At 50.6% G+C, this 20,619-nt stretch overlaps 1 protein-coding gene across 4 annotated transcripts in view; it reads right to left on the bottom strand.

Moving 5' to 3' along the window:
- The window catches only part of Adcy3 (adenylate cyclase 3), a 77,488-nt gene that overhangs the window by 24,589 nt on the left and 32,280 nt on the right, over positions 1 to 20,619 (bottom strand). For 3 of the 4 annotated variants that reach the window (XM_005360869.3, XM_005360868.3, XM_013351400.2), the window contains exon 3: positions 15,390 to 15,539. The exons of the other annotated variant lie outside the window; for it this stretch is intronic. In XM_005360869.3, coding sequence (XP_005360926.1) covers positions 15,390 to 15,539 — 150 coding nt within the window. The remainder of the gene's footprint in view (positions 1 to 15,389; positions 15,540 to 20,619) is intronic. 4 annotated transcript variants of the gene reach the window in all.

Genomic DNA, 20,619 nt, shown 5'->3' with positions numbered 1-20,619 from the left:
GGGTTTAGGCTTCCAGCAGGAAGGAGTTGAGCCTGCATGTGCAGGGGCTAAGAGGCTGCAATTCAGCCAGGAAGGGAGGGGGCTTTGCAAGATGGGGATCACAGAGCCACCTCAAGTCTGAGCAAAGGTGCTGTGTGGAGAAGAGACTAGAGCTGCTCTGGGGGGCTCTCAAAGGTTGATAAAGAAGCAGATGCTTTTTGGGGGGGGGCGTGTTTTGTTTTGTTACAGAGCAAAGACTGTGCTGGCCTAGCAGAGGGTGAATTCTTATTCCTGAAGTCTGGTGAGATTCTTATTCCTGAAGTCTGGTGAGATGGGACACGAGAGTGTCAAGCTGGAGGTGGGAGGCTAGCCCAAGGGAGGAGGATTAATCAAACCCTGTGAATGAGGCCTGAGGCTCTAAGGCCAGGGGTGCTGAGACTGTGCTCAGCACTGACAGGACAAGCAGGTCATTTGTTTTAAAGTTTCCCTTCAGCTCTGCCCTGAGGGTTATGTGTGAGGGGAAAAAGTCAAGGGCCTGACCCTATCTAGGAAAAAGACCACAGTCTACAGAAAGAACTCCAGTAGGCCACTGAGGTGGGACAATGAAACCCCTTAGATTTGGGGGAGAAGCACTCCAGGCTTGTCCTAGGCAGGGTGCAAACACACAATGGAGTACAAGGCAGGCAAGGCTGGAGGAGGTGGGGACCATAGTAGCCGAGGCAGAGTCCTCACCTCCTGACATGGGCATGGGCCAGGATTACTTCTGCAAGCAGCTGCCAGGCTATTCAGAGGGGATGTCTGTCAATACGGCCTCCACCAAGCTCAGAAAGAACCAGTCAAGTCCTCCTCAGCAGTGAGTCAGCGTGCTGGCTCAGGACTGAGATGGAGGAAGGAGGCCAGCATGGTCCCAAGGGCCCTGAGTTGTTAGAGTTGACACTCTGATGAGGCATTCAGGAGTTAATTACAGCAAGGAAGCCAGGAGGGATTTGGATAAATGAACTCTGCAGGTGAGAGGCTGGGTAGCTATAACAGCCTTGCGAGAGAGGAGAGGCTAGGAGAGAAAAGATAACTGTGGTGGTGGTGTGTATGTGTGTATGCATGTGTGTGCATGTGTGTACGTGTGTGTGTGCATGTGTGTACACATGTGTAGACCCTGGGGGCATGTAGGTTGAGCACATAGTGTCTGTGTTACTTTGAAGGAGGGTAAGACCATGTTTATGCCGGCGGATCCTACCTACTTGTATAGTGACCCACCCACGTCACTGTAAGCAAGCCTGCAACTACTTAGAATATGTGTCCTGGTCCTGTCTCCAATTTACCCAAATACCAAGAGTCTTGGAGCTTCTAGGCTGTTTGGAAGCTACAAGGACACTGGACCCTCCTAGTACCCATCCTGGCCTGGCCCTCTGGGCAGGAGAGGCTATGGAAGACAGGAAGTGAGATCAGAGTCCAAACAGTTCAGCTCCTCCCAAGGAGAGGTCCAAGAACCATTGTGGAAAATCTGAAAACTGCAGGTCACTATTCGCTCTAAATGATGTGGTCCCAAACTCAGCCATTCAGTGAAAGACCGATCATCCTCATACATGCAGGAGGGTACGCATCATACCCAGGAAGGACTGGTACCCAGGGCAGGAATACTTTATTTTCTTCATCACTGACCATGCAGGACTTTCGGTCACTAGTGTGGGCCCCTAGCAGTCTCTAGAGACAAGGAGACTGGGCAGGCCACCATGACTGCCACCTCAGGAGGCAGCACAACCTCAGGGTCCAAAAACAGCCACATGCATGGTACCTGGCGTCCTCACCGAGCCAACCTGGCACAGACCAGGTGTTCCTCTGAGGTTTGGTGAGTTAATGAGCCATCAAGTAGGAGACATGGCCCAAGGGACAAGCCGTCACTCTTTAGAACAGCTCTAACAGAACTCCATGAGTCACACAAGTGCTCCGAATCTGTGCTGGCCGGTGTGGTAGCCCCTGGCCATGTGCAGTACTGAGCTCGGACAATGACCAATAAAACCGAGTAACTGGAGCTGGGGATATGGCTCGGTTGGTAGAGGACTTGCCTAGCATGCAGAAAACTGTGAGTTCAGACTGGAGTATCACATAGGGCAGGTATGGCCAGCCAAGGCTCCAAGAGACCCTGCTTTTAAAACTCAACTTGAGGAACTGACTTTTAGTTGAAATTAACTACAGTTTCCATAGCTACCTATGGCGAGTGGCTTCTGTACTAGACAGATAACTTTAAAACACTATGGAAAACTAAGTACAGCCTGGGCCCTGTGGTGACAGGGATGTGCCGGTCGCATCTTTGTGTGGCTGGGGTGAGTGCTTAGAGTCTGACCTTGCAGCTCATATCACCTGCTCTGTCACTGACCTAAAAAGGACAGTGCCACACCATGCTGGGAACGATGGCCCACGGCTTCAATCCCTCCCTGTGCCACCCCCTTGAGAGTTAACCTCACCAGCACGCCTTCCAAATGTGCCCCTGAGTTCCTTTACAGTGAGCACACAGCTACCCTCCAGCTCTGTCCCCAAGTCCAGTCAGTCAGTGGCTGGACTGACATCGGTCTCTTCCACACTGAGAACAAAGAATATTCTTCCAATGAAGACTGTCAGTCACAGCACAGTTCCCCCATCACCACCCCCTCCACACACACACGCACACGCATGTTCACACAAATATATATGGAAACAGAAACAAACACGCATATACATACACACTTGTGCCCACACATGGAGACAAGCATGTATGTGTCCATGCCTACTGCACATACACAGAGCAAGCACAAGCCCATACCCCCACACAATGCTCTTTGACCTGGATGAACTCATTTCTACTAGCCCCTGCTCACCAGCCCCTCCCTCTTCTTGAAAAGCTCCCAAAGAATCAGGCTCTTTATAAATGTTTAATATGCATGAGTGTGTTGCCTGCATGTAAGAATGTGCACCACATGTGTGCAGTGCTCATGAAGGCCAGAAGGGGGCATCGGATCCATTGTAACTGCAGTTACAGATGATAGGCAAAGGGAACCCAGGCCTTTTTCAAGAAGAGTAAGTGGTCCTAACTGCTGAGCCATCGCTCCAGCCCTGAAAATCATGTGATTTAAAACCAATTCCAAAGGCTTCTGAGTGTTTCCCTAGTCACTTGGGGATTCCCTCATCCTTCCCACCTTTCCTGGACCCTCCGCCTTTTACCCTGGGCCATACATTTTATTTTGCATTCTGACCTCTTCTTTCTTTTCTTTTCCTTTCTTTCTTTCTTTCTTTCTTTCTTTCTTTCTTTCTTTCTTTCTTTCTTTCTTTCTTTCTTCTTTCCTTCCTTCCTTCCTTCCTTCCTTTTCTGGGGTGCACAGCTAACCAAAAATCATTGGAACATGTTTATCCCAGGTAAGACCCCCTCCAGATCTGAGTTCTTCATACCTCAGGCCCCTTTTGTCAATCTGAATCCATCACACCATGTTCCCAACCAGACAGGCCAGCATACAATGGGACTCCTGACTAGAATGGTAAGACAATGGTCGTACCCTTCGGCTAGCTCCTGCTAAGCCCCAGCAACTCTCGGCCAGAGAGATAACTGGAGACAGGCCTAAAGCTCACACGTGAGGCTACTAAGGGGAAACCTGTCTATCACAAGATCCCAGGAGAAGCCACCAAAGGCTTCCCAGCAGCTGCATGGTTTTGGCTGAGTCCATCAGCACAGCAGGAGGCCCTGTCCCACCCTCTTAGCCCAGCAGGGCTCATGCAAACATGGGTCTCAGACCCCAAACATGCCAGCTGTGTGGTTAATTCCAGTAAGCTCTACTCACTAAAGTGTCTGTGTGGGCTCTCCACCACTCCATGAGGATGTCCAGAGGTACCTCAACTCAACCACAGCCCACCGCATCCCAGAAGCCCCCGCTCTATCCTCAATCCCACTCTTCATCCCATCTAGCCGTAAAGCCAGCTGGCTCTGCCTTCAGAACGCACTCAGCCCGTCTGCCATCACCGCACTCCTGGTCTGGATCACCACGTCTCACTGATCTCCCCACTTCCCCATTGACAGCTACCCCTGCTGAATTCAAAGACCCTGGGATGACTAACCCTAGCTCCCTTCAGCACCAAGTCAAGGCCCTCACAGAGACTACAGGCTCCAGGCTGTGGCTCACGGGCTGACTCTGCCTCTCCTCCCCTCTCTTTCTGATCCTTGTGTCCTGTGGACACACCTCAGGTTCTTTCCAATGCTGCCTCCCCTACATGGCTTCATGCTCCCTACTTTCAGGTCTCCAGTCTACTTTGAGAAAGCTTTCCCTGACCCGAGATATTAAATACCAGCTTCCCTCTACCCACGGTTCTCGGTAAGTTCCTTTCCCTGAGCTGCTGCATATACACGTGTCTTTTCTGCCAGCCACCCCCACAGAATCTGCTACGCTCAGGGCCATCCCCTCATGGAAGAAGGCCCTGAATACCTGTGCTCTGAATGTACTCTTATTGACTTCTATTTTTTTTAAGAGAAATTTAATTTTTGCTTTTAATTGTTGTGTGTGTTTGCGTGTGTGTGTTTGTGGATGTGTGTGTTTGTGGATGTGGGTGTGGGTGTGGGTGTGTGCATGCAGGAGCTTGCAGAGCCAGAAGAGGGCACTGGATCCCCTGGAGCTGGAGTAATAGGCAGTCGTGGGCCACCTGACATGGGCATTGCACTAGCCCATGAACAAATGCACTGGCAGTAGGTGCTCTTAGCCACCAGGCCCCTCGCCAGCCTCTCTTACGGGCTTCACCATCCTCTGCTCCCACTTCACAGACAGGCTGGGACTCAGCAGGCATAGGTAACTACTCAAGGCCATGTGACAAGTGGTTTGGCTAGAATGGGAATCTAAGTCCCGCTCTGCAGCCCAGCACAACGGCTCCTTCACACCAGTAATCCCAGTACTTGGAAGGCTAAGGTAGGATTGCTACAAGTTCAAGGCCAGACTGGGCCAGAGAGTGAGGCTCTCTCTCAAAAAAAAAGTACAGAGAGACTTTTCAAGGCAGCCAAAAGCCCAGATGGCTGTAGAGGATGTAGACATTTCTTAAATATTAAGTAGGCATTTAATAAACTACCTGTACTTCCAGCCACAGCTTCGATCCTCAGCCAGAGAGGGGATGCTCCCAGCCCTGGCCGCAGACCACAGATGCCCAGCTGCTGAGGAAGAAAACGCTGCCAGCAGCAGTGGTAAAAACTGGAGAGCTGCTGAACCAGCTTGGAAGGTGCTCTAGTGGGGAGAGGGCATGGGCTGGGGGCGGGGTTCATCAGTGCTGAGCTTACCACGCTGCCTGGAGACCTCACAACACAGCAGGGTCCTCCTGTCACCAGGAGTCCCGTCACTGAACTGTCTAAAACAGGGACGGATGTGCCTTGCTAAGTTCGGTCATTCTGGCATGAAGAACATTCTGTAAAGCCTAAAAGGCGGGAACTGGAAAGCAACAGAGAACCCCATGTCTACCTCACGACTTAGGGGTGGCTCTTACGGGCTTTTCTCACATTTAAATGTCTTTTGAAGCTAAAACGAAGGCTAAGAACATTCGGTGTACTCAAGAGTGTTTCTGTTTAGAAGCTGAAATGGAAATCCATTTCCAGATTAATGCTGCAGGTGGGGTGTCTGTGGTCAGGTGACACACCCCCACTTTCAACACTGGAGACACTGAGGACCAGCACCTAGAGGAAGAGGTCACGCCCCTGTGACCTCTGCCCACACTGGCCCTTCTTTACCCAGCAGGTCCATCAGCCCCACCCTACTGTTGCCAGGACAACTTTGGGGAGGGCACTAGAAACCTGATCCTCCCTTCCCCCCCATGACCCTCCCAAGAGACCCGGGCTCAAGGTTAAGGTGACTCTGTGCCCCACGCACACAGTCAAAGGACTTGGGGCAAGCAGGCTTGAGCAGAGGGCGGAGCACAAAGACGCTAAGGGAATGAGCTATGATCTACTGCATTCTGAGTTCACAGCTCCAGCAGAGAAACCCACTCACAGGGCAAACAGAGGGAGGACTGTGACCCAGGCAGAGGCAGAAAAGGAAGCAGGTGACAGCGGTGGTTCTCCTGAATGGGGCCACCAAAGTAGCGTCCCCTAAGCCACGCTTCCGGGGTGCTGGGGAATAATCCTGTACACCGTGAAAATGTGTTGCTCTCGTTAATAAGAAGCTGATTGGCAGATAGCTAGGCAGGATTTTCGGGGTAAGAGAATGCTGGGAAGAAGAAAGGCCAAGTCTGAGGGGTCACAAGTATCAGAAGAAACAACATGGGAATTTCATAGAGGAGGTAAATGAGCCTTGAGGCAGCACAGAGATGAATAGAAATGCGTTAATTTAAGTTGTAAGAGCTGGTTGGAAACCAGCTATCAGCCGAGCATCAGCCCTGGCTGTCCCGGATGTTGCTCTGTAGACCAGGTTGGCCTCGAACTCATAGAGATCAGCCTGCCTCTGCCTCCCAAGTGCTGGGATTAATGGCATCACTGCCTGGTGGGGTCAGCCAAGCATTTATAATAGTAAGTCTCTGTGTGGTTAGTTGAGAGTGATTGCCAAGACACAGAGAGCCCCCACCTACACCAGGGCACTCGCCTAGACAGCAGATGACTCTCTTAAGAGCCCTGTACACCTAGCATCTCCCATCAGGGTCTGGCTGGAGCTTCCTAACTGGTGGAGGGTAGGGGCTGAAGGGAACACAGCCTGTGCTGGCCGCTTCCCCTGCACGTCACCTCTCCATCCCCTCACTCTTCCCTCAGCTGCACCTCACTACCTGGGAAGTGAGTGCTTCTGGGGGGTGATTCAGATACCTCCCGATTCTGAGGTTTGTACCTGGTAACAGGTGTGACGTTCTGGGTACCTGCTGTTGCCAGGTGCCAGTTGGGGTGCTTAGCAACTCTCAAGGTCCCAAACTAATCCCCAAAGTGAGGTCCCATGGGAATCACCACAAACAATCAAAGTTCTTCCCTTTGGGCCTCTGGCTCCACACTAACATTGCCCATGGAGCTGTGGGAAGGCTGGAGAGAGGCCCCAAGTTCACTCAGGTGGCTCCTGGACAGCCTGTGAGACAAGAACAAAGACTCTAGACCAGCCGTTCTCAACCTGTGGGGCACAACCCTTTTCATGCCAGGATCATGCGCAGACATACCGACGAGGCTTTGGTGCCGGTCAGACACGGCTCTGCTCAACAAGGAGGCCGGGGCCAGAGGGGCCAAACCATTTTGTTCCTGACCCTCTTATGCATACTTTCTGTCTCCACCCATCTGTCACCGAGACTTGCCTCCCTTGTGAAAGTGGGGGAGGAAATGTCTGTGTGTGAAAGGCCTGGGAGCCATCTATCCCTCCTTTACCCCCGGCAAGAAGCCAATCGCCTCCGTGAAGACAGAAGGGAAGGGACCGGAACGAGAGAGGCCCCTGTGGTATCAAAGGATGAGGTAAAGAGGAGACTGGCTGAGGGGGCCGCACAACCTCCGTGAAGGGCACATCATCTGCCTTGAGAGCAGCTCAGAAAACACCTCATGCCTGTAGATGCCATCAAGTGAGGCACGGGCCCGAGTGCTGCCTTCTGGGAAGAGCCTCATCTGCCTTCGGATCTGGTATCGAAACGGCCTGGCATTTATCCAAGGTCTGCTCAGATGGTTGAGTGTGGCAGTGACTTCAAGAAGGGGTAGGGTCTACATCCAGACCACCTTCTGTCTGCTCCTACCAGGGCTTCCGCCACCCTCTGTCCCAAGTGTCCTGTCTGCTCCTACCAGGGCTTCCGCCACCCTCTGTCCCAAGTGTCCTGTCTGTCGTCTCGTCTCCATCCATACCAGCTCTGACAGAGGAAAGCAAACAGGGGCCTGCACTATCCCAAGTCGCCCAGGCTGAAGCTCCTGCCAATAGTCAACCCTGATGTCCAGGGAGGGAGTGACCTCTGTCCTGACGGGAACAGAGGAGAGAAGGGTGCTCTCTCAGCCAACTGCCTTCTTCCTCCTCGGGCTTCCTTCAGCCAGTGTGTCCCCAGGGGCTGAAGCCATGTCCTAGTGGTGAACAACACCAAAGGACTTTACAGTTTCTAAGCTCACTTCTACCCTCTCCTTTCCCGGACTATCCATGCCAATAATATAGATTTTCAAAAGCCCAGTTTTTCAGAAGGCCAACCTGAAGACATGGAGGCACAGCCCCATTGTCACACTAGGGGAGTGCCAGACCCTGCTGTCCCAAGAAAGCTGGTGTATGTATTGGATACAGATCTGATGTTACCAAAACAGGGGTAGTAGGGGCGGGGCTGCTCCCCTGTAACACAGACTCTGATGTCAGTCAAAAAAGGAGGCAGCACAGTGGGATGGGATATACAAGGACCTGAGTCTGCTGACCTCATGACCAAGGACGGTCCCAAGGGATTGGGGTTCCGCAAGCAAAGAAGTATTTTCTACATAAACACGAGACATGCAAGTGCCTCAGTACACACTCGTCCATCACTAAGAGGAGTATAAATTGTTTGAACCTGTATATGGTTCAATTTGGCAATATTTATCAACATTAACAATGCACAAGGCTGCTGCCTCAGAAAGCTAAACACAACGGTGCCTGGCAATTCCACTGCTGGGTTGGTACCCAGAAGGAGTGAAGCCAAGACCGGAATAGATCCTCAAACACCGGTGCTCACAGTGGCATTATTCACCACAGACAAAAGGATAAACAAGAGGATGCTCAATAGTATGCCACTCAAAGGTCCTGATGCTGTAACTGTGGTCTACAACAGCATCATGCTGCCTGGGAAGAAGGAAGCTGCACATGCTACCCACAGACGCACCTGGAAGACTTTAGGATAATAAATAAAACAAACCGGATGCAAGAGGACAGTTGCTATACGATTCTACTTATGGGATACCAACAATAGGCAGCTTCACAGTCGCCACCAGAGCCTGTGGAGGATGAGGAGCCAGCGTTGAGCGGGCAGGGTTCCTTTCTGATGGGCACGACACAATGCTTTGCGTCATAAATGGACTCGGTGCCACTGAACTGTACACTGAAAAGTGATCAGAGGTGGGGCTGAGAAGATGGCTTGCCTTGCAAGCACGAGGGTCTGAGTTCTGTCCCAAAGCCATAGCCGGTGGTACGGGCTTGTAAGCCCAGCACTGAGGAGGCTGAGGCAGGCAGATCCCTGAGGCTTCCTGATCAACTGGCCTAGCCCTGCCTAGTTCAGCCTAACCCAGCCTTGCCCTGCATAGCCCAACCTAGCCCAGCCTATCCCTGCCTAGCCAAATTACAAGCTCTGGGCCAGTAAGAGACCCTGTCTTTAAGGAGCATGATGGCGGGTGTGATGACAACAGACAGACATTACCCAAGGTTGTTCTTCAGTGTGTATACAGGTGCGTGTGTGTGTGCGCGCACACACACACATACACACTGCACACACATAAAATTTCTAGCTCTCTGTAAGCAATAAGAAACACTGAAGTTGCTAGGACGTGAGGAGCCAAAGCATCAGAGGGAAGAGAATCGCATTTAGGTGAACCTAATATACTCTGCCATCTTTCCCTTGGGGCCAGGAACAGAGGGCAGAAGTGAGGGAGTCTCAGGGCTGGAGAGATGAGACTTAGAGAACAGACTGTAGACAGAGTACCAGGGCTGAGATGCTGGAAAACAGAGAGCTGAAGCCCAAGCCTGACGTCCGGTATTCTCTTCCTCTTGGGTGCATAGAGGCGGGAGGGGTGGAACACAGCATCCCAACAGAAGCTGCTAGAAAAGAAGATACAGACAGAAGACCATGTCTGCAGCAGTCTCACCATCTAGGGCGCTCAAGCTCCACCCCCTAACATGAGGGCCAGTCTCCTAAGAGCATAGGGCAGAAGTAGACCTCCTCTTGAACTGTTCAGCCCTGAGACATCTTCTCCCCCACACTGGACCAACAGGATCTGTTCCAAACACAGATGTCTACTGTGGGAAAGGTAACAAAAACCAAATTTCTCTGAAGAGACACAGTGTCTTTCATAGTCACTTCAGCCTCCCATACACAGTATCTAGCATTTAGGAAAAGAAAAGAAAAGAAAAGAAAAGAAAAGAAAAGAAAAGAAAAGAAAAGAAAAAAAATGCCAGGAGACAGGGCCAAAAATCAAGAGAAATAGACCCTCCCTATTCCAGATACTATGGCTGACAGAATCTTAGCGTAATTGTTCTAAGATACAGATATATATGCCGGGCGATGGTGGCGCACGCCTTTAATCCCAGCACTCGGGAGGCAGAGGCAGGAGGATCTCTGTGAGTTCGAGACCAGCCTGGTCTACAGAGCTAGATCCAGGACAGGCTCCAAAGCCACAGAGAAACCCTGTCTCGAAAAACCAAAAAAAAAAAAAAAATAATAATAATAATAATAAGATACAGATATATGACTGGTGGGATCTTAGTGTAAGTGTTCTAAGATACAGAATGGTCTATTTAACCAGAAAACTGAAGTCAGGGCTTTTGAAGGACTCAGTTGAGTTGTGTGCACATGTGCTCTGCCCACAGAAGTCAAAGACAGCATCTGATATCCTGGAGCTAGAGTTACAGGCAATTGGGAGCCGAGAACCAAGCTCAGGTCCTTTGGAAGAGCAGCAAATGCTGGGCTCCTGAAGTCACACTTTAAAGTTTAACTAGAGGTCAGGGCGTATTAATCCAGGAAGTGAGATCGGTGCCTGGGGACCTCTGTATATACGTTTAGTCATGATTCTTCTTCACGACAAAAGGAAACGGAGGCCGTGGTGCGTGGAGGTCCTTCTGTGTTTCAGCACTGGGTTCCTCCTGAAGCTGGCTCTCAAACAGGATTGCCCATGAAGAGTACGAAGCAGAGACCAGTCCTGCACTTGCCACGCCCCTGTATGCAGAGTTATAGGCTCTGCATTTAAAGAGCTACACCAAGTACATTTACCTGCCGTTGTGGCCGTGAGTACCACTTTTATTAAGGAAAAGGAAACCCAGAGGCTGGAGACACAGCTCAGGGGAGCAGGACACCTCATGTACAGGCTTAAGAACCTGAACCTGAATGCTTGGCACACATGGAAAAGGCCGTGGCTGCCTGTTACCCAGCACAGGAGGCGGGGTAGACTGGGGAATGCTGGGAGCTTACTGGCTAGCCAGCCTAACCCAAACAGAGAACTTAGAGTTTCATGGGAGACTTTATCTCAACGGAATAAAGCAGAGAACTCTGACATCTTCCTCTGACCCCCATACGCACACACACAGGCACACATACATGCATACAACACACATACACACGCTATATAAAGAAAGCCCAGCTCTTACACAAAATGTTTTTATAAAAAACTTAGGGGGAGGGGAAGCAAAGACGCCAGGACTTGAGCAAAAAAGACATGAGCATTTAACACATTCTCAGCCAGACTCCAGATGAAGTCAAGGACAGAGTGAGGTTTCTGTGGACTGCCAGAGACGGAGCGAGACAGTGAAGAAGGTCCTCAGGAAAGACCAGTAGCAAATGACCAAATGAGTGTGAAAGTGCATGCTTATAATCCCAGCACTCAGGAGGCAAAGGGAGGAGGGCCAGAAGTAGCCTGAGCTATGAGAGAACCTACCTCAAAAGCAAACATGTAAGACTTCAGCCATCAAAATTGCGTCTGAAAGCTGTATGTGTTAAGAGTCATTCATCTCAGGGGCAGCACTGAAGCTGCTTTCATCTGTAAATGTTGAAGTTCGACTATAAATTATGTGGCTTCAGGGACCTAATCTAGGATGCCGAATAGAATCGCTGTCATTTAATGCCATGGCATCTGCTTCCTCAGACCCTCACACTGAAGAGTCTGCGTCACTTTTGCAATTATTCTTTTAAGAATTACAAACCAAAAGAATTTGCACCTTAATGTATCATGAAGTAACATTACTTAAAGGAATTATAAACGCCATCGTTCCTGGCATCATGAGTGACTAACTACAACTGTCAGAGCAGAGGAAGAAAAGACTAGAAACCTGACATGAGGGCAGACGAGTACGCTGAAGCACAGGAGGAAAGACGAGGATGAGAGGGACAGGGACATCAGCATGGTAGAGAGCACACCTACAGTCCCAGTGTTCAGGGGACAGGGACAACAGCATGGTAGACAGCACACCTACAGTCCCAGTGTTCAGGGATATCAGCATGGTAGACAGAACACCTATGATCCCAGTGTTCAGGGACAGGGACATCAGCATGGTAGAGAGCACAGCTATGATCCCAGTGTTCAGGGGACATCAGCATGGTAGACAGCACACCTATAATTCCAGTGTTCAGGGACATCAGCATGATAGAGAGCACACCTACAGTCCCAGTGTTCAGGGACATCAGCATGGTAGACAGTACCCCTTAGCCCCAGTGTTCTGGGACAGGGACATCAGCATGGTACACAGCACACCTATAATTCCAGTGTTCAGGGAACATCAGCATGGTAGACAGCACAGCTATAGTCCCAGTGTTCAGGGACAGGGACGTCAGCATGGTAGACAGCACAGCTATAATCTCAGTGTTCAGGGGACAGAGGCAGGATTGTCACTGGCTCTAGGGCAGCTACAAAGTGAGACTCTGTAATTAAAAAAACAGAAAGGCAGCTGGGTGGTGGTGGCTCATGTCTTTAATCCCGGCACTCAAGAGGCAGAGGCAGGCGGACCTCTGTGAGTTCAAAGTCAACCTGGTCTACAAGAGCTAGTTCCAGGACAGCTAGAACTGTCACAGAGAAACCCTGTCTTGAAAAAAACAAAACAAAACAACAAAAAACAGAAAGACACTGGGAGGTGGTATTGTATACCTTTAATCCCAGCACTTGGGAGGCAGAGGCAGGAGGATCTCTGTGAGTTTGAGGCCAGCCTGGTCTACAGAGTGAGGCCCAAGATATCCAGGACTACGGAGAGAGACTCTGTCTCAATAAACAAAAAATTTTTAAAGTACATTTTAACAAAACATGTCAAAGTTTATTCCTTGAGGTTATATACATAGAAGACAACAAGGGCACAAAGGAAATCAAAGAAAAAGAAAACAGAAAGAAGAAAACGAGGATTTTTGTTATTGTTGGGAGTTTTTTGGGGTTTTTCGTTTGTTTGTTGCTTTTTGCTTTTATTTCCTGATTTTTCGAGACAGGGTTTCTCTGTGTGACAGTCCTGGCTGTCCTGGAATTCACTCTGTAGACCAGGCTGGCCTCAGACTCACAGAGATCCACCTGCCTCTGCCTCTTGAAGGCTGGGATTAAATGCCTACACCACCACCACCAAAAAGATAAAAGTTTTTTAAAAAAGTATAAATTAATGAATTATAGACAAGAACTGTACACAGAGCCTCAAAAATATAAAGAGGCTCATTGCTGAGATGAAACTCGAGACTCCACCTCAGTGAGGCAAACGAGGAAGACATGAAGCGGCGAAGCACAAGTTACCAGCAGTCAAAAAAGGCGGTGACTCTCACAGACGGTAAGCAGTAAAAGAAATGAGCACTGCATCAGAACTTTGAAAATTTAGACAAACTGAACAAGTTTCTGGAGTGGGTTCTTCAAAAGTTATCAAAAACAAAACAAAACAAACAAAAAAAAATATATAAACTCTGACCACCCGTTCTCTGGGAGAGAAGTTCATTTTTTTTCCCCATCCTAGTGAACTCTGAACATCTGGGCACTATGTGGGTGGCACGCTGACTCTGCCACACGGCAGAAAGAGGGTACACTTCTCTAATTACTGCACGAGTCTGGCATGCGAATGACACCAGAGTACCCGTTACCCCTAAAACAATCCCTTGAAGGAGGCTCTGCCTAGAAACGGAGGCAGAATGGAGCTGGAGAGGTGGCTATGCGTTTAAGAGCACCAGCCGCTCCTGCAGCCGACCCAAGTTATTCCCAACATGCACTGGGGGCTCACAACCATCTGCAACTCTAGTTCAAGGGAATCCAAGCCCCTCTTCTGGCCTCTGTGGCCACTGCATGCACATGGTACACAGAAAAAAACACTCAAGAACATAAAACAAAAATGAATGAATGAATGAATGAATGAGTGTTCACTCAGGATCCAGCCAGGCTAAACTTAGCCCACATAATGGACACTCACAGCTACATACTGCCCTGACCCTCCTGTCCGCCTCACCTGCAGCTTCCATGCAGGGGGCCAAGTCCACCTGGCTAGCACGAGTGGGCGGGCAGCAGTGGGGAGTGCCAGCTCCTGCACAGCAGGCTGCCAGCACAGTGTTCCAGATTTCTGGGGCACCAAGAAGGCCCTTCTTGCCAGTTCCCAGGTTCTTTGAGCTGACCCTGCCCAGAGGTAGCGTGTGGACCTAGGGATAAGAACCTAAAGGTGCCATGGCCGGCCCCAGGTTCACAGGTTACAAAGCACTTCTCGACAAAGTGCTTCTCAGTTGACCCTCTGGAGATCCTGCAAGGATCCGCACCTCTGCATATGAGGAAAGCAAGGCTCACAGATGAAAGAACTTTGGGCTAGCTCAGTGGTAACTCTGCAATGCCGCCACCATGGCATAAGAGATCAGACACACAGCATCCATACAGAACCATACAGGGAAATTCTATAAATACAGTCAGGCCACAGCAGGTCCCTGAGAACACCAGAGGCAAGGGAAATTCTCCCTATAAACTCTGCTTTCTGAAAAAGATGACTCCAAGGCCTACCTAGGAAGCTTCTAGATCTCTCTGGTAAACAGAGGACATGTACCCCAGGGGAGAGGGCACGCATCTGCTAAGTGACTACTTGTGCCTTCAAATACTGCTGTCTAGAGCAGTGGTTCTCAACCTTCCTAAAGCTGTAACTCTTTAATACAGTTCCTCATGTTGTGGTGACCCCCGACTATAAAATTATTTTCGTTGCTACTTCATCACTGAAATTTTGCTACCATTATGAATCATAATGTAAATATCTGATATGTGACCCCAAAGGGATCGTGACCCACAGGTTGAGAACCACTGGTTTAGCGCATATGAGTGAGTCTGAGAGCAGAAGCTTAGTTAGCAATCCCTAAAACCAAAGGCCCATTGGCCTCGGTGGCAGAATCTAGAAGCTTCTGTAAAGCTGTAACAGCACCCCCCCACACCACCCGCACAACGTGGCATGTTACCCAGTTTCGAGGAAGGGAGACAAACCTACAGGAGATTGGTGGATGTCATTTCTAGAGACCTCTAAGACGTGTTTGAGATGAGTCCAGGCTGAGTCACATGGGAACTGGGAGGACTGTTCTGTGCGGATTAGGCTGGAGCACGGCCAATAAACAGAGAGCGGAGACAAGCAGGCCCTCCTCCAGATGGAGAAAGATAAACAGGAGGGGCCCCAGGGACCAGGCTGCTGCTGCTTCCGAAGTGAAGAGGGAGGGGGAGGAGCTGGGAGGCGGCATGACTGCCTAAGCCCAAGGCACCTGCAGGCCCCTCTCCTTACCCACTCCGTCCAGGCCCAAGGCCCACTGCTTCCCCAGGGTCCCCCACAAGCCCTGAATCCCACCTGCTGCTGGCTCTGCTCCTCCAGGTTCATCTTCACCTCCAGTGACTGGCGGGCTTCCAGGAAGGCCTTGCGATGCTTGCGGTCGGCCATGTAATAGGACATGATGCCCACGATGATGGCGCACAGGTAGAGGAAGATGTTGGCCAGGATCTACGTGTCGAGGAGGAGGAAAGAACAGGACTGATGAATATATATCTCCAGGGAAGCAGGGACAGGGAGGTAAGGGCTGGCAGGGATCGACGTCAGAGGCCTCTGAGTGGACGCTACCTTATAAACCACCATTGGCAAGATATGGCTCCATGCCAGGAATGTGTATAGGCCACACGGCTTGGGTGCAAGTTTACAAGGCCTGGTGAAAGACGGTTGTTGCTCTCCTACATCATACCACCATCAAGCCCTCTCCAAGAGGTCGAGCGACCCTTGGCTACTCAGTTGTCAAACCAGCATGTATGGATCCCCAGCTTACTAGGTTCTGTCAGTACTAGCCCACTGCCTGCAAGCCCAGCGCCAATGCAAGACCTTGGCTGTCAAGTGTTTGCCCCATCTGATACCCTACAGACTCTCCTAGGCCACCTAGTCCTCAGTCATGCCTAAAAGGCTGCTGGATTTACAGAGCCAGTTGCTTCCTGCTGGAGGGAGCCTTGAATACAGACCTGAATATCCCCATCAGACACGGCTCCTGATGTTAGCAGCTGCTGGCTCTGAGCTTTGTTGGCTACCTGAAGTGGTGGGGCCAGGTACTAATTCCCTGTTGGTCTGAAAGTCTGCTGGTCTGAGTGAACCTTCTCAGGCAACACTGTTGCCTGGTCCAGCTCGACCTGTTTCTCTGGAGCCAGTGCCACAATTTTTTTAAGGGTTTATTAATTTATTTTCATTTTATGTATATGTTTTGCCTATATACGTGTGTGTGTGTGTGTGTGTGTGTGTGTGTGTGTGTGTGTGTGTGTGTGCACCATGTGCAAGTTTGGTGCCTAAGGATGCCAGAAGAGGGCACGGGATCCCCTGGAACTGGAGTTCCTGATGCTTGTGAGCCACCTTGTGGGTGCTGGAGATTGAGCGTAGGTCCTCTTCAGGAGTAGTCAGTGCTCTGACCCAATAAGCCCTCTCTCTAGCCTCTCCCCACCCCACTCCCACACACCTTCATGAAGCCATTTTTCTCTCCCAGTCCGAGTTCCTGAGGTCCTGTAGGAAAGCACGGGGCAGGGGGCAGTCACCACCCACAGAGGTAGTGTGGCTATCCCTCACTCAAGCTTAGAGTTGAAAAGCAGGAAGGGAAATTAGGAGTTTCATTTCTGGTCCTCCAAGGAGAGAAGACTGGTCCAATGGTGTACACGGTGGAGTCTGGGGTCAGGGGAAATTATGGTGAAGGATTTTACATCGATGCTTCAGTGGATGGATAAGATGAGTTCTGATTCACTCTCTGGGTCTCCTGGTTATGCCACACCCCCTCTGAGCTGTTTTTTGTTGAATCAGGGCTAATCATCAGCACCCTGAGAACTTAACCACCACCACACCCTACAGGATGTTCCTGGGTCTGAGGGCACAGATGGTAGGCAGTGTTGAGTCCATGGGAAGCCCCACCACAGAGCTACTGAGTAATGATGACTTCGGAGGTGGAATGTGTGTTTCAGCTAGTCAGAAGTCACTGTAGGTAGATTCCTGAGCTGCTGAGTGGCTGGTTCTACCATCTAGATCTGTGTCAATCTTGGGCCTAGGCAGCCGCAGCTGTCACTACCTGGGGTCAATGTCTTTAGCAATATCCCTGTACTATCTGCTCACTCAACAGATCCCAACATCTGAAGTGGACATACTCAGTGGAACATCAGCCTGACCATCTGAAAATCTCTGGAGTTGGGTCCAGTGAATGCAGTCAACCATATGGACCCTGTTAGGTCTCAACGTCAGTCTAGGATGATGCCCAAGAATCTCCACCTGCCCAAAGGCCATCTTCCTGCAGAGCCAAATGCCCTTGGCTTCTGCTCAGACCCCCAGGCTCACAGAGCCATGAACTGGCAAGACTGGATGACAGGGTCAGGCTGGCATCCTATGCTTCCTGTGTGTGCCAGGCTCAAGGAAAGACGCTGCACATGGCAGTAGCATGCAACTGGGACTCAGTATCCCCAAACTGAGGGCTCAACCAGGAAAGGACACCCTACAGCTGCAGGTCTGACTCTGGAGAAGGCATGTGTACATTTATCCCTGGCTAACGAGCTGGAGCTAAACCTCGACATTATCCTGTCCCACCACATGGGCAGACCCTGCCTTCTTGCTTGGCCATCTCATAGGGATGGATGAAGACACAGTTATCCATTGGGGTGGTGGCCCAAGCAAACAAAACTATGACCCCCTCCCCCAAGACTTTAATTCAAGAGATGTAGATACAGGCTCATGCCTGATGACACTCTTCTCAGGACAGACAGTGCATCTGTATATACTCTAAAATAAAGGTATACACAGTAGGACACAAACTTGGGGCCACCCTGGGCTTACACCACACCCTCACTAGCCAGGTGGCCTCTGAGGCCATTTGAGCCGTTCTGAGCCCAGTCTTGATGGACACTGCCTGGTCTTTATTAGCCTCACTTCCGAAGGCAGCAGTTGGGACTGGGGAAGGTTTGATCCATGGCGTCCAGGAAGGAGCGGAGAGCTGGAGAGGTGGGTGGCTTGTTGTCATCGGGCTCCAATCCTGAGCCCATAGTCACAGCTGTCTCACCCTTTTCCCAATCAGTATTTGAAGCTCAAAAAGGCTCTCTGTAATGAAGTAGCTTTGCAGGGCCCAAGGATGCCGAGAAACTCCACGCCCCACACCCTGGGGATTTACCTATTTCTAACAATTTTAGAGCCCAGGCTTTGAGTTTCTTAAACCTTCAGTCTTCTTCACTTGCCCAAACCCAGCTGTTCTAGCCCAGCCCGTGCCCTCCCTTGCTATGGCTACGGGGCCTGAAAGGAGCTTGGCAGTCTCTGACCTAAGTGACTAGTGCCTGGGAGGCTCAGCCAAGGTCTCACCGAGGCCAACTCGGCCCCCACATCCAGGGCACGAATCCAGCAGGCCAAGGCTGCCAAGCCAAGGAAACCTCAAATAATCCTGGGAAGCAGAAGCTGGCCTTGAGGGAAGAAGGTTCGGGTGTGCACAGGTGGAGCCCTGAGGATGGTGAAGAGGGCTCCCGGTATGTCACTCCATGGTCCCTCAGAGGACCCAGGAGGTGTGCCGAGTGAGCAAGCCAGGGCAACAGGGCCTCGGTTTCCCCACCGTGTCGACAGTACATCTGCTCTTAGACACAGGGACACACTTCCTCAGCCTCCCCTCAGTCCCAGTCCCTGCTGAGGTGATCGGGACATCGCTCTGATTTGATAGGAGTAAGCGTTGTCCAAAGAACTCCAATTCTTCAGACTCCAAAAGGCGGTCCGTATCTCCAGACATGAGTTTAAGATGAACTATAGGATTTCTGGCCGTCAGATAAAAGCCAGCATTTCTCAGGAACTTGTGAAACTGGTTTCCATCTGCCAAAAGGAGCCATTTCTCTTGTTCTGGCAGAGGGACATATGGCTACCAGTAGCAGCTATCAGCATATCAAAGCCCATGAAAGCTTCCAGACCCCCTCAGTACAAGTACCCGTTATGCATTGCGTAGTGCACGCTAGCATCCTAGCCCTTTCTCATCTCCCCCTACCCTAAGCTCCCTCTAGCTCATGGTCTTCTCTCCCCTCCGCTAATCCTTATAGTCCAGCTAGTCTCACTCCTCTCTGCTTTCATTCTCACTACTCTACCTCTTGCTATCTGCTTACTCTCTTCCTATGACTGTGTGTGTGCGTGTGCACGCATGTGCATGTATGTTCCATTCTCTGTCTCTTGCTTTCTCCACTACTCTCTCCAGCTGCTCTCCTTGCCTTGCTCTGGCTATGTTCATGCTGCTTCCTTCTCTCACACCCACGATAAAAACCTTAACCGTGTCCGGGAGCAGTCACGTCAGCTGTTTTACTGTGCGCCCCTCGCGTACAGAAAGAAGCACAACGAAGCGAGGTCCCAAACCAAAACACACCACCTCCTCCCACACTTGGCTTACTCTGGGTCTGAAAGGCCACCCTGAAGCACTCAGCTTATATGCAGAATCCCTGTCTTTCCCCAGAAAAAACATAAGTTTTAGACTAAACCTGTCACAAAGATCTCAGCCCTAAAGCACAAGAGGGTAGGCTATGTCAGCTCCAAAGGACACTCCAATTCCCTCAGATTCCAAAAGAAATGACAGCCTTGGCTCAGCTAAAGCTGGACTATAGAAGGATTGCTAAAAACCTCCAGCCAGCACTTCTCAGACACCTGTAAAATGGGTCTCTGCCTTCCAGAAAGGGCTACTTCCCTTGGCATACACCTGTAGCTGCATAGCAAAGCCCACGCTGGCCTCCTGGCCCTCCTCACATCTCCCTCCTCCTCTACTGTGCCAGCTCCCAGGTGGTGGCAATTCACAGGTTCCTGGCCTTCCAGACACCCCTTTATTTTCTCTGTAACAGCAAGGCTCTCCCAGCCCCCCACGATTCTCTTCCTTGTTCTTCTCTGCTATGCTCGCTTCTCTTGCAGATGCCCCTAGCCATGCCCACTCTGCTTCAACTCCTCTCTACTGTGGACATTTCTAGATGCTTCTCTCTCACATCTACAATAAAAACCTCCCCCTGCCCAAACCCTGGAGCAGTCATCTTAGTGGCTTCTTTTCTGTGTACTCACTTACAGGCTGCATACATTTAAGCCTACACAAAGACACATGTCTGAAGATGTCCGCAGAAGTCACTGTCTCCTAAGGTATGACACAGAGGTTGCTTTTTCATCTACAGTGTAAGACTGTCTTGCTTAGAGAAGATGGGTGTATCCCTCAAGACATGCCTGAGGAAAGAGTAACTTTCACTCTGACAGCAAGCCAGCACGATGCTGGCCAGGAGGACAGGTGACTGTCTCCCAGGACCACTGTCAAGCGGGAGAAAGCCAGGCAGGTGTGGCTGAGCAAGGACATGACAATCAGCATCAAGCAGGCCCTACTCTAAAACACCTCTGTGGGCACTGCCTCTCATTGTACTTTGAGAACTATAGGGGAGGCGTGCAGCCTTTAGGGAAAACTTGAACCCCAGTGGAGATCCAAAATGGAATGAGTCACTGTGTAAAATGGCTTTCTCAAAATGAGGCCTTCAGACTCACGAGTCTAGGAGCTTCCTTCTCAGAATTTGCTCTCCTCCCTCTAGAGCAG

The sequence above is a fragment of the Microtus ochrogaster genome, linkage group LG3, assembly GCF_000317375.1.
Source record: "Microtus ochrogaster isolate Prairie Vole_2 linkage group LG3, MicOch1.0, whole genome shotgun sequence".
Taxonomy (NCBI): Eukaryota; Metazoa; Chordata; class Mammalia; order Rodentia; family Cricetidae; genus Microtus; species Microtus ochrogaster.
This window is presented reverse-complemented; position numbering and strand designations above follow the sequence as displayed.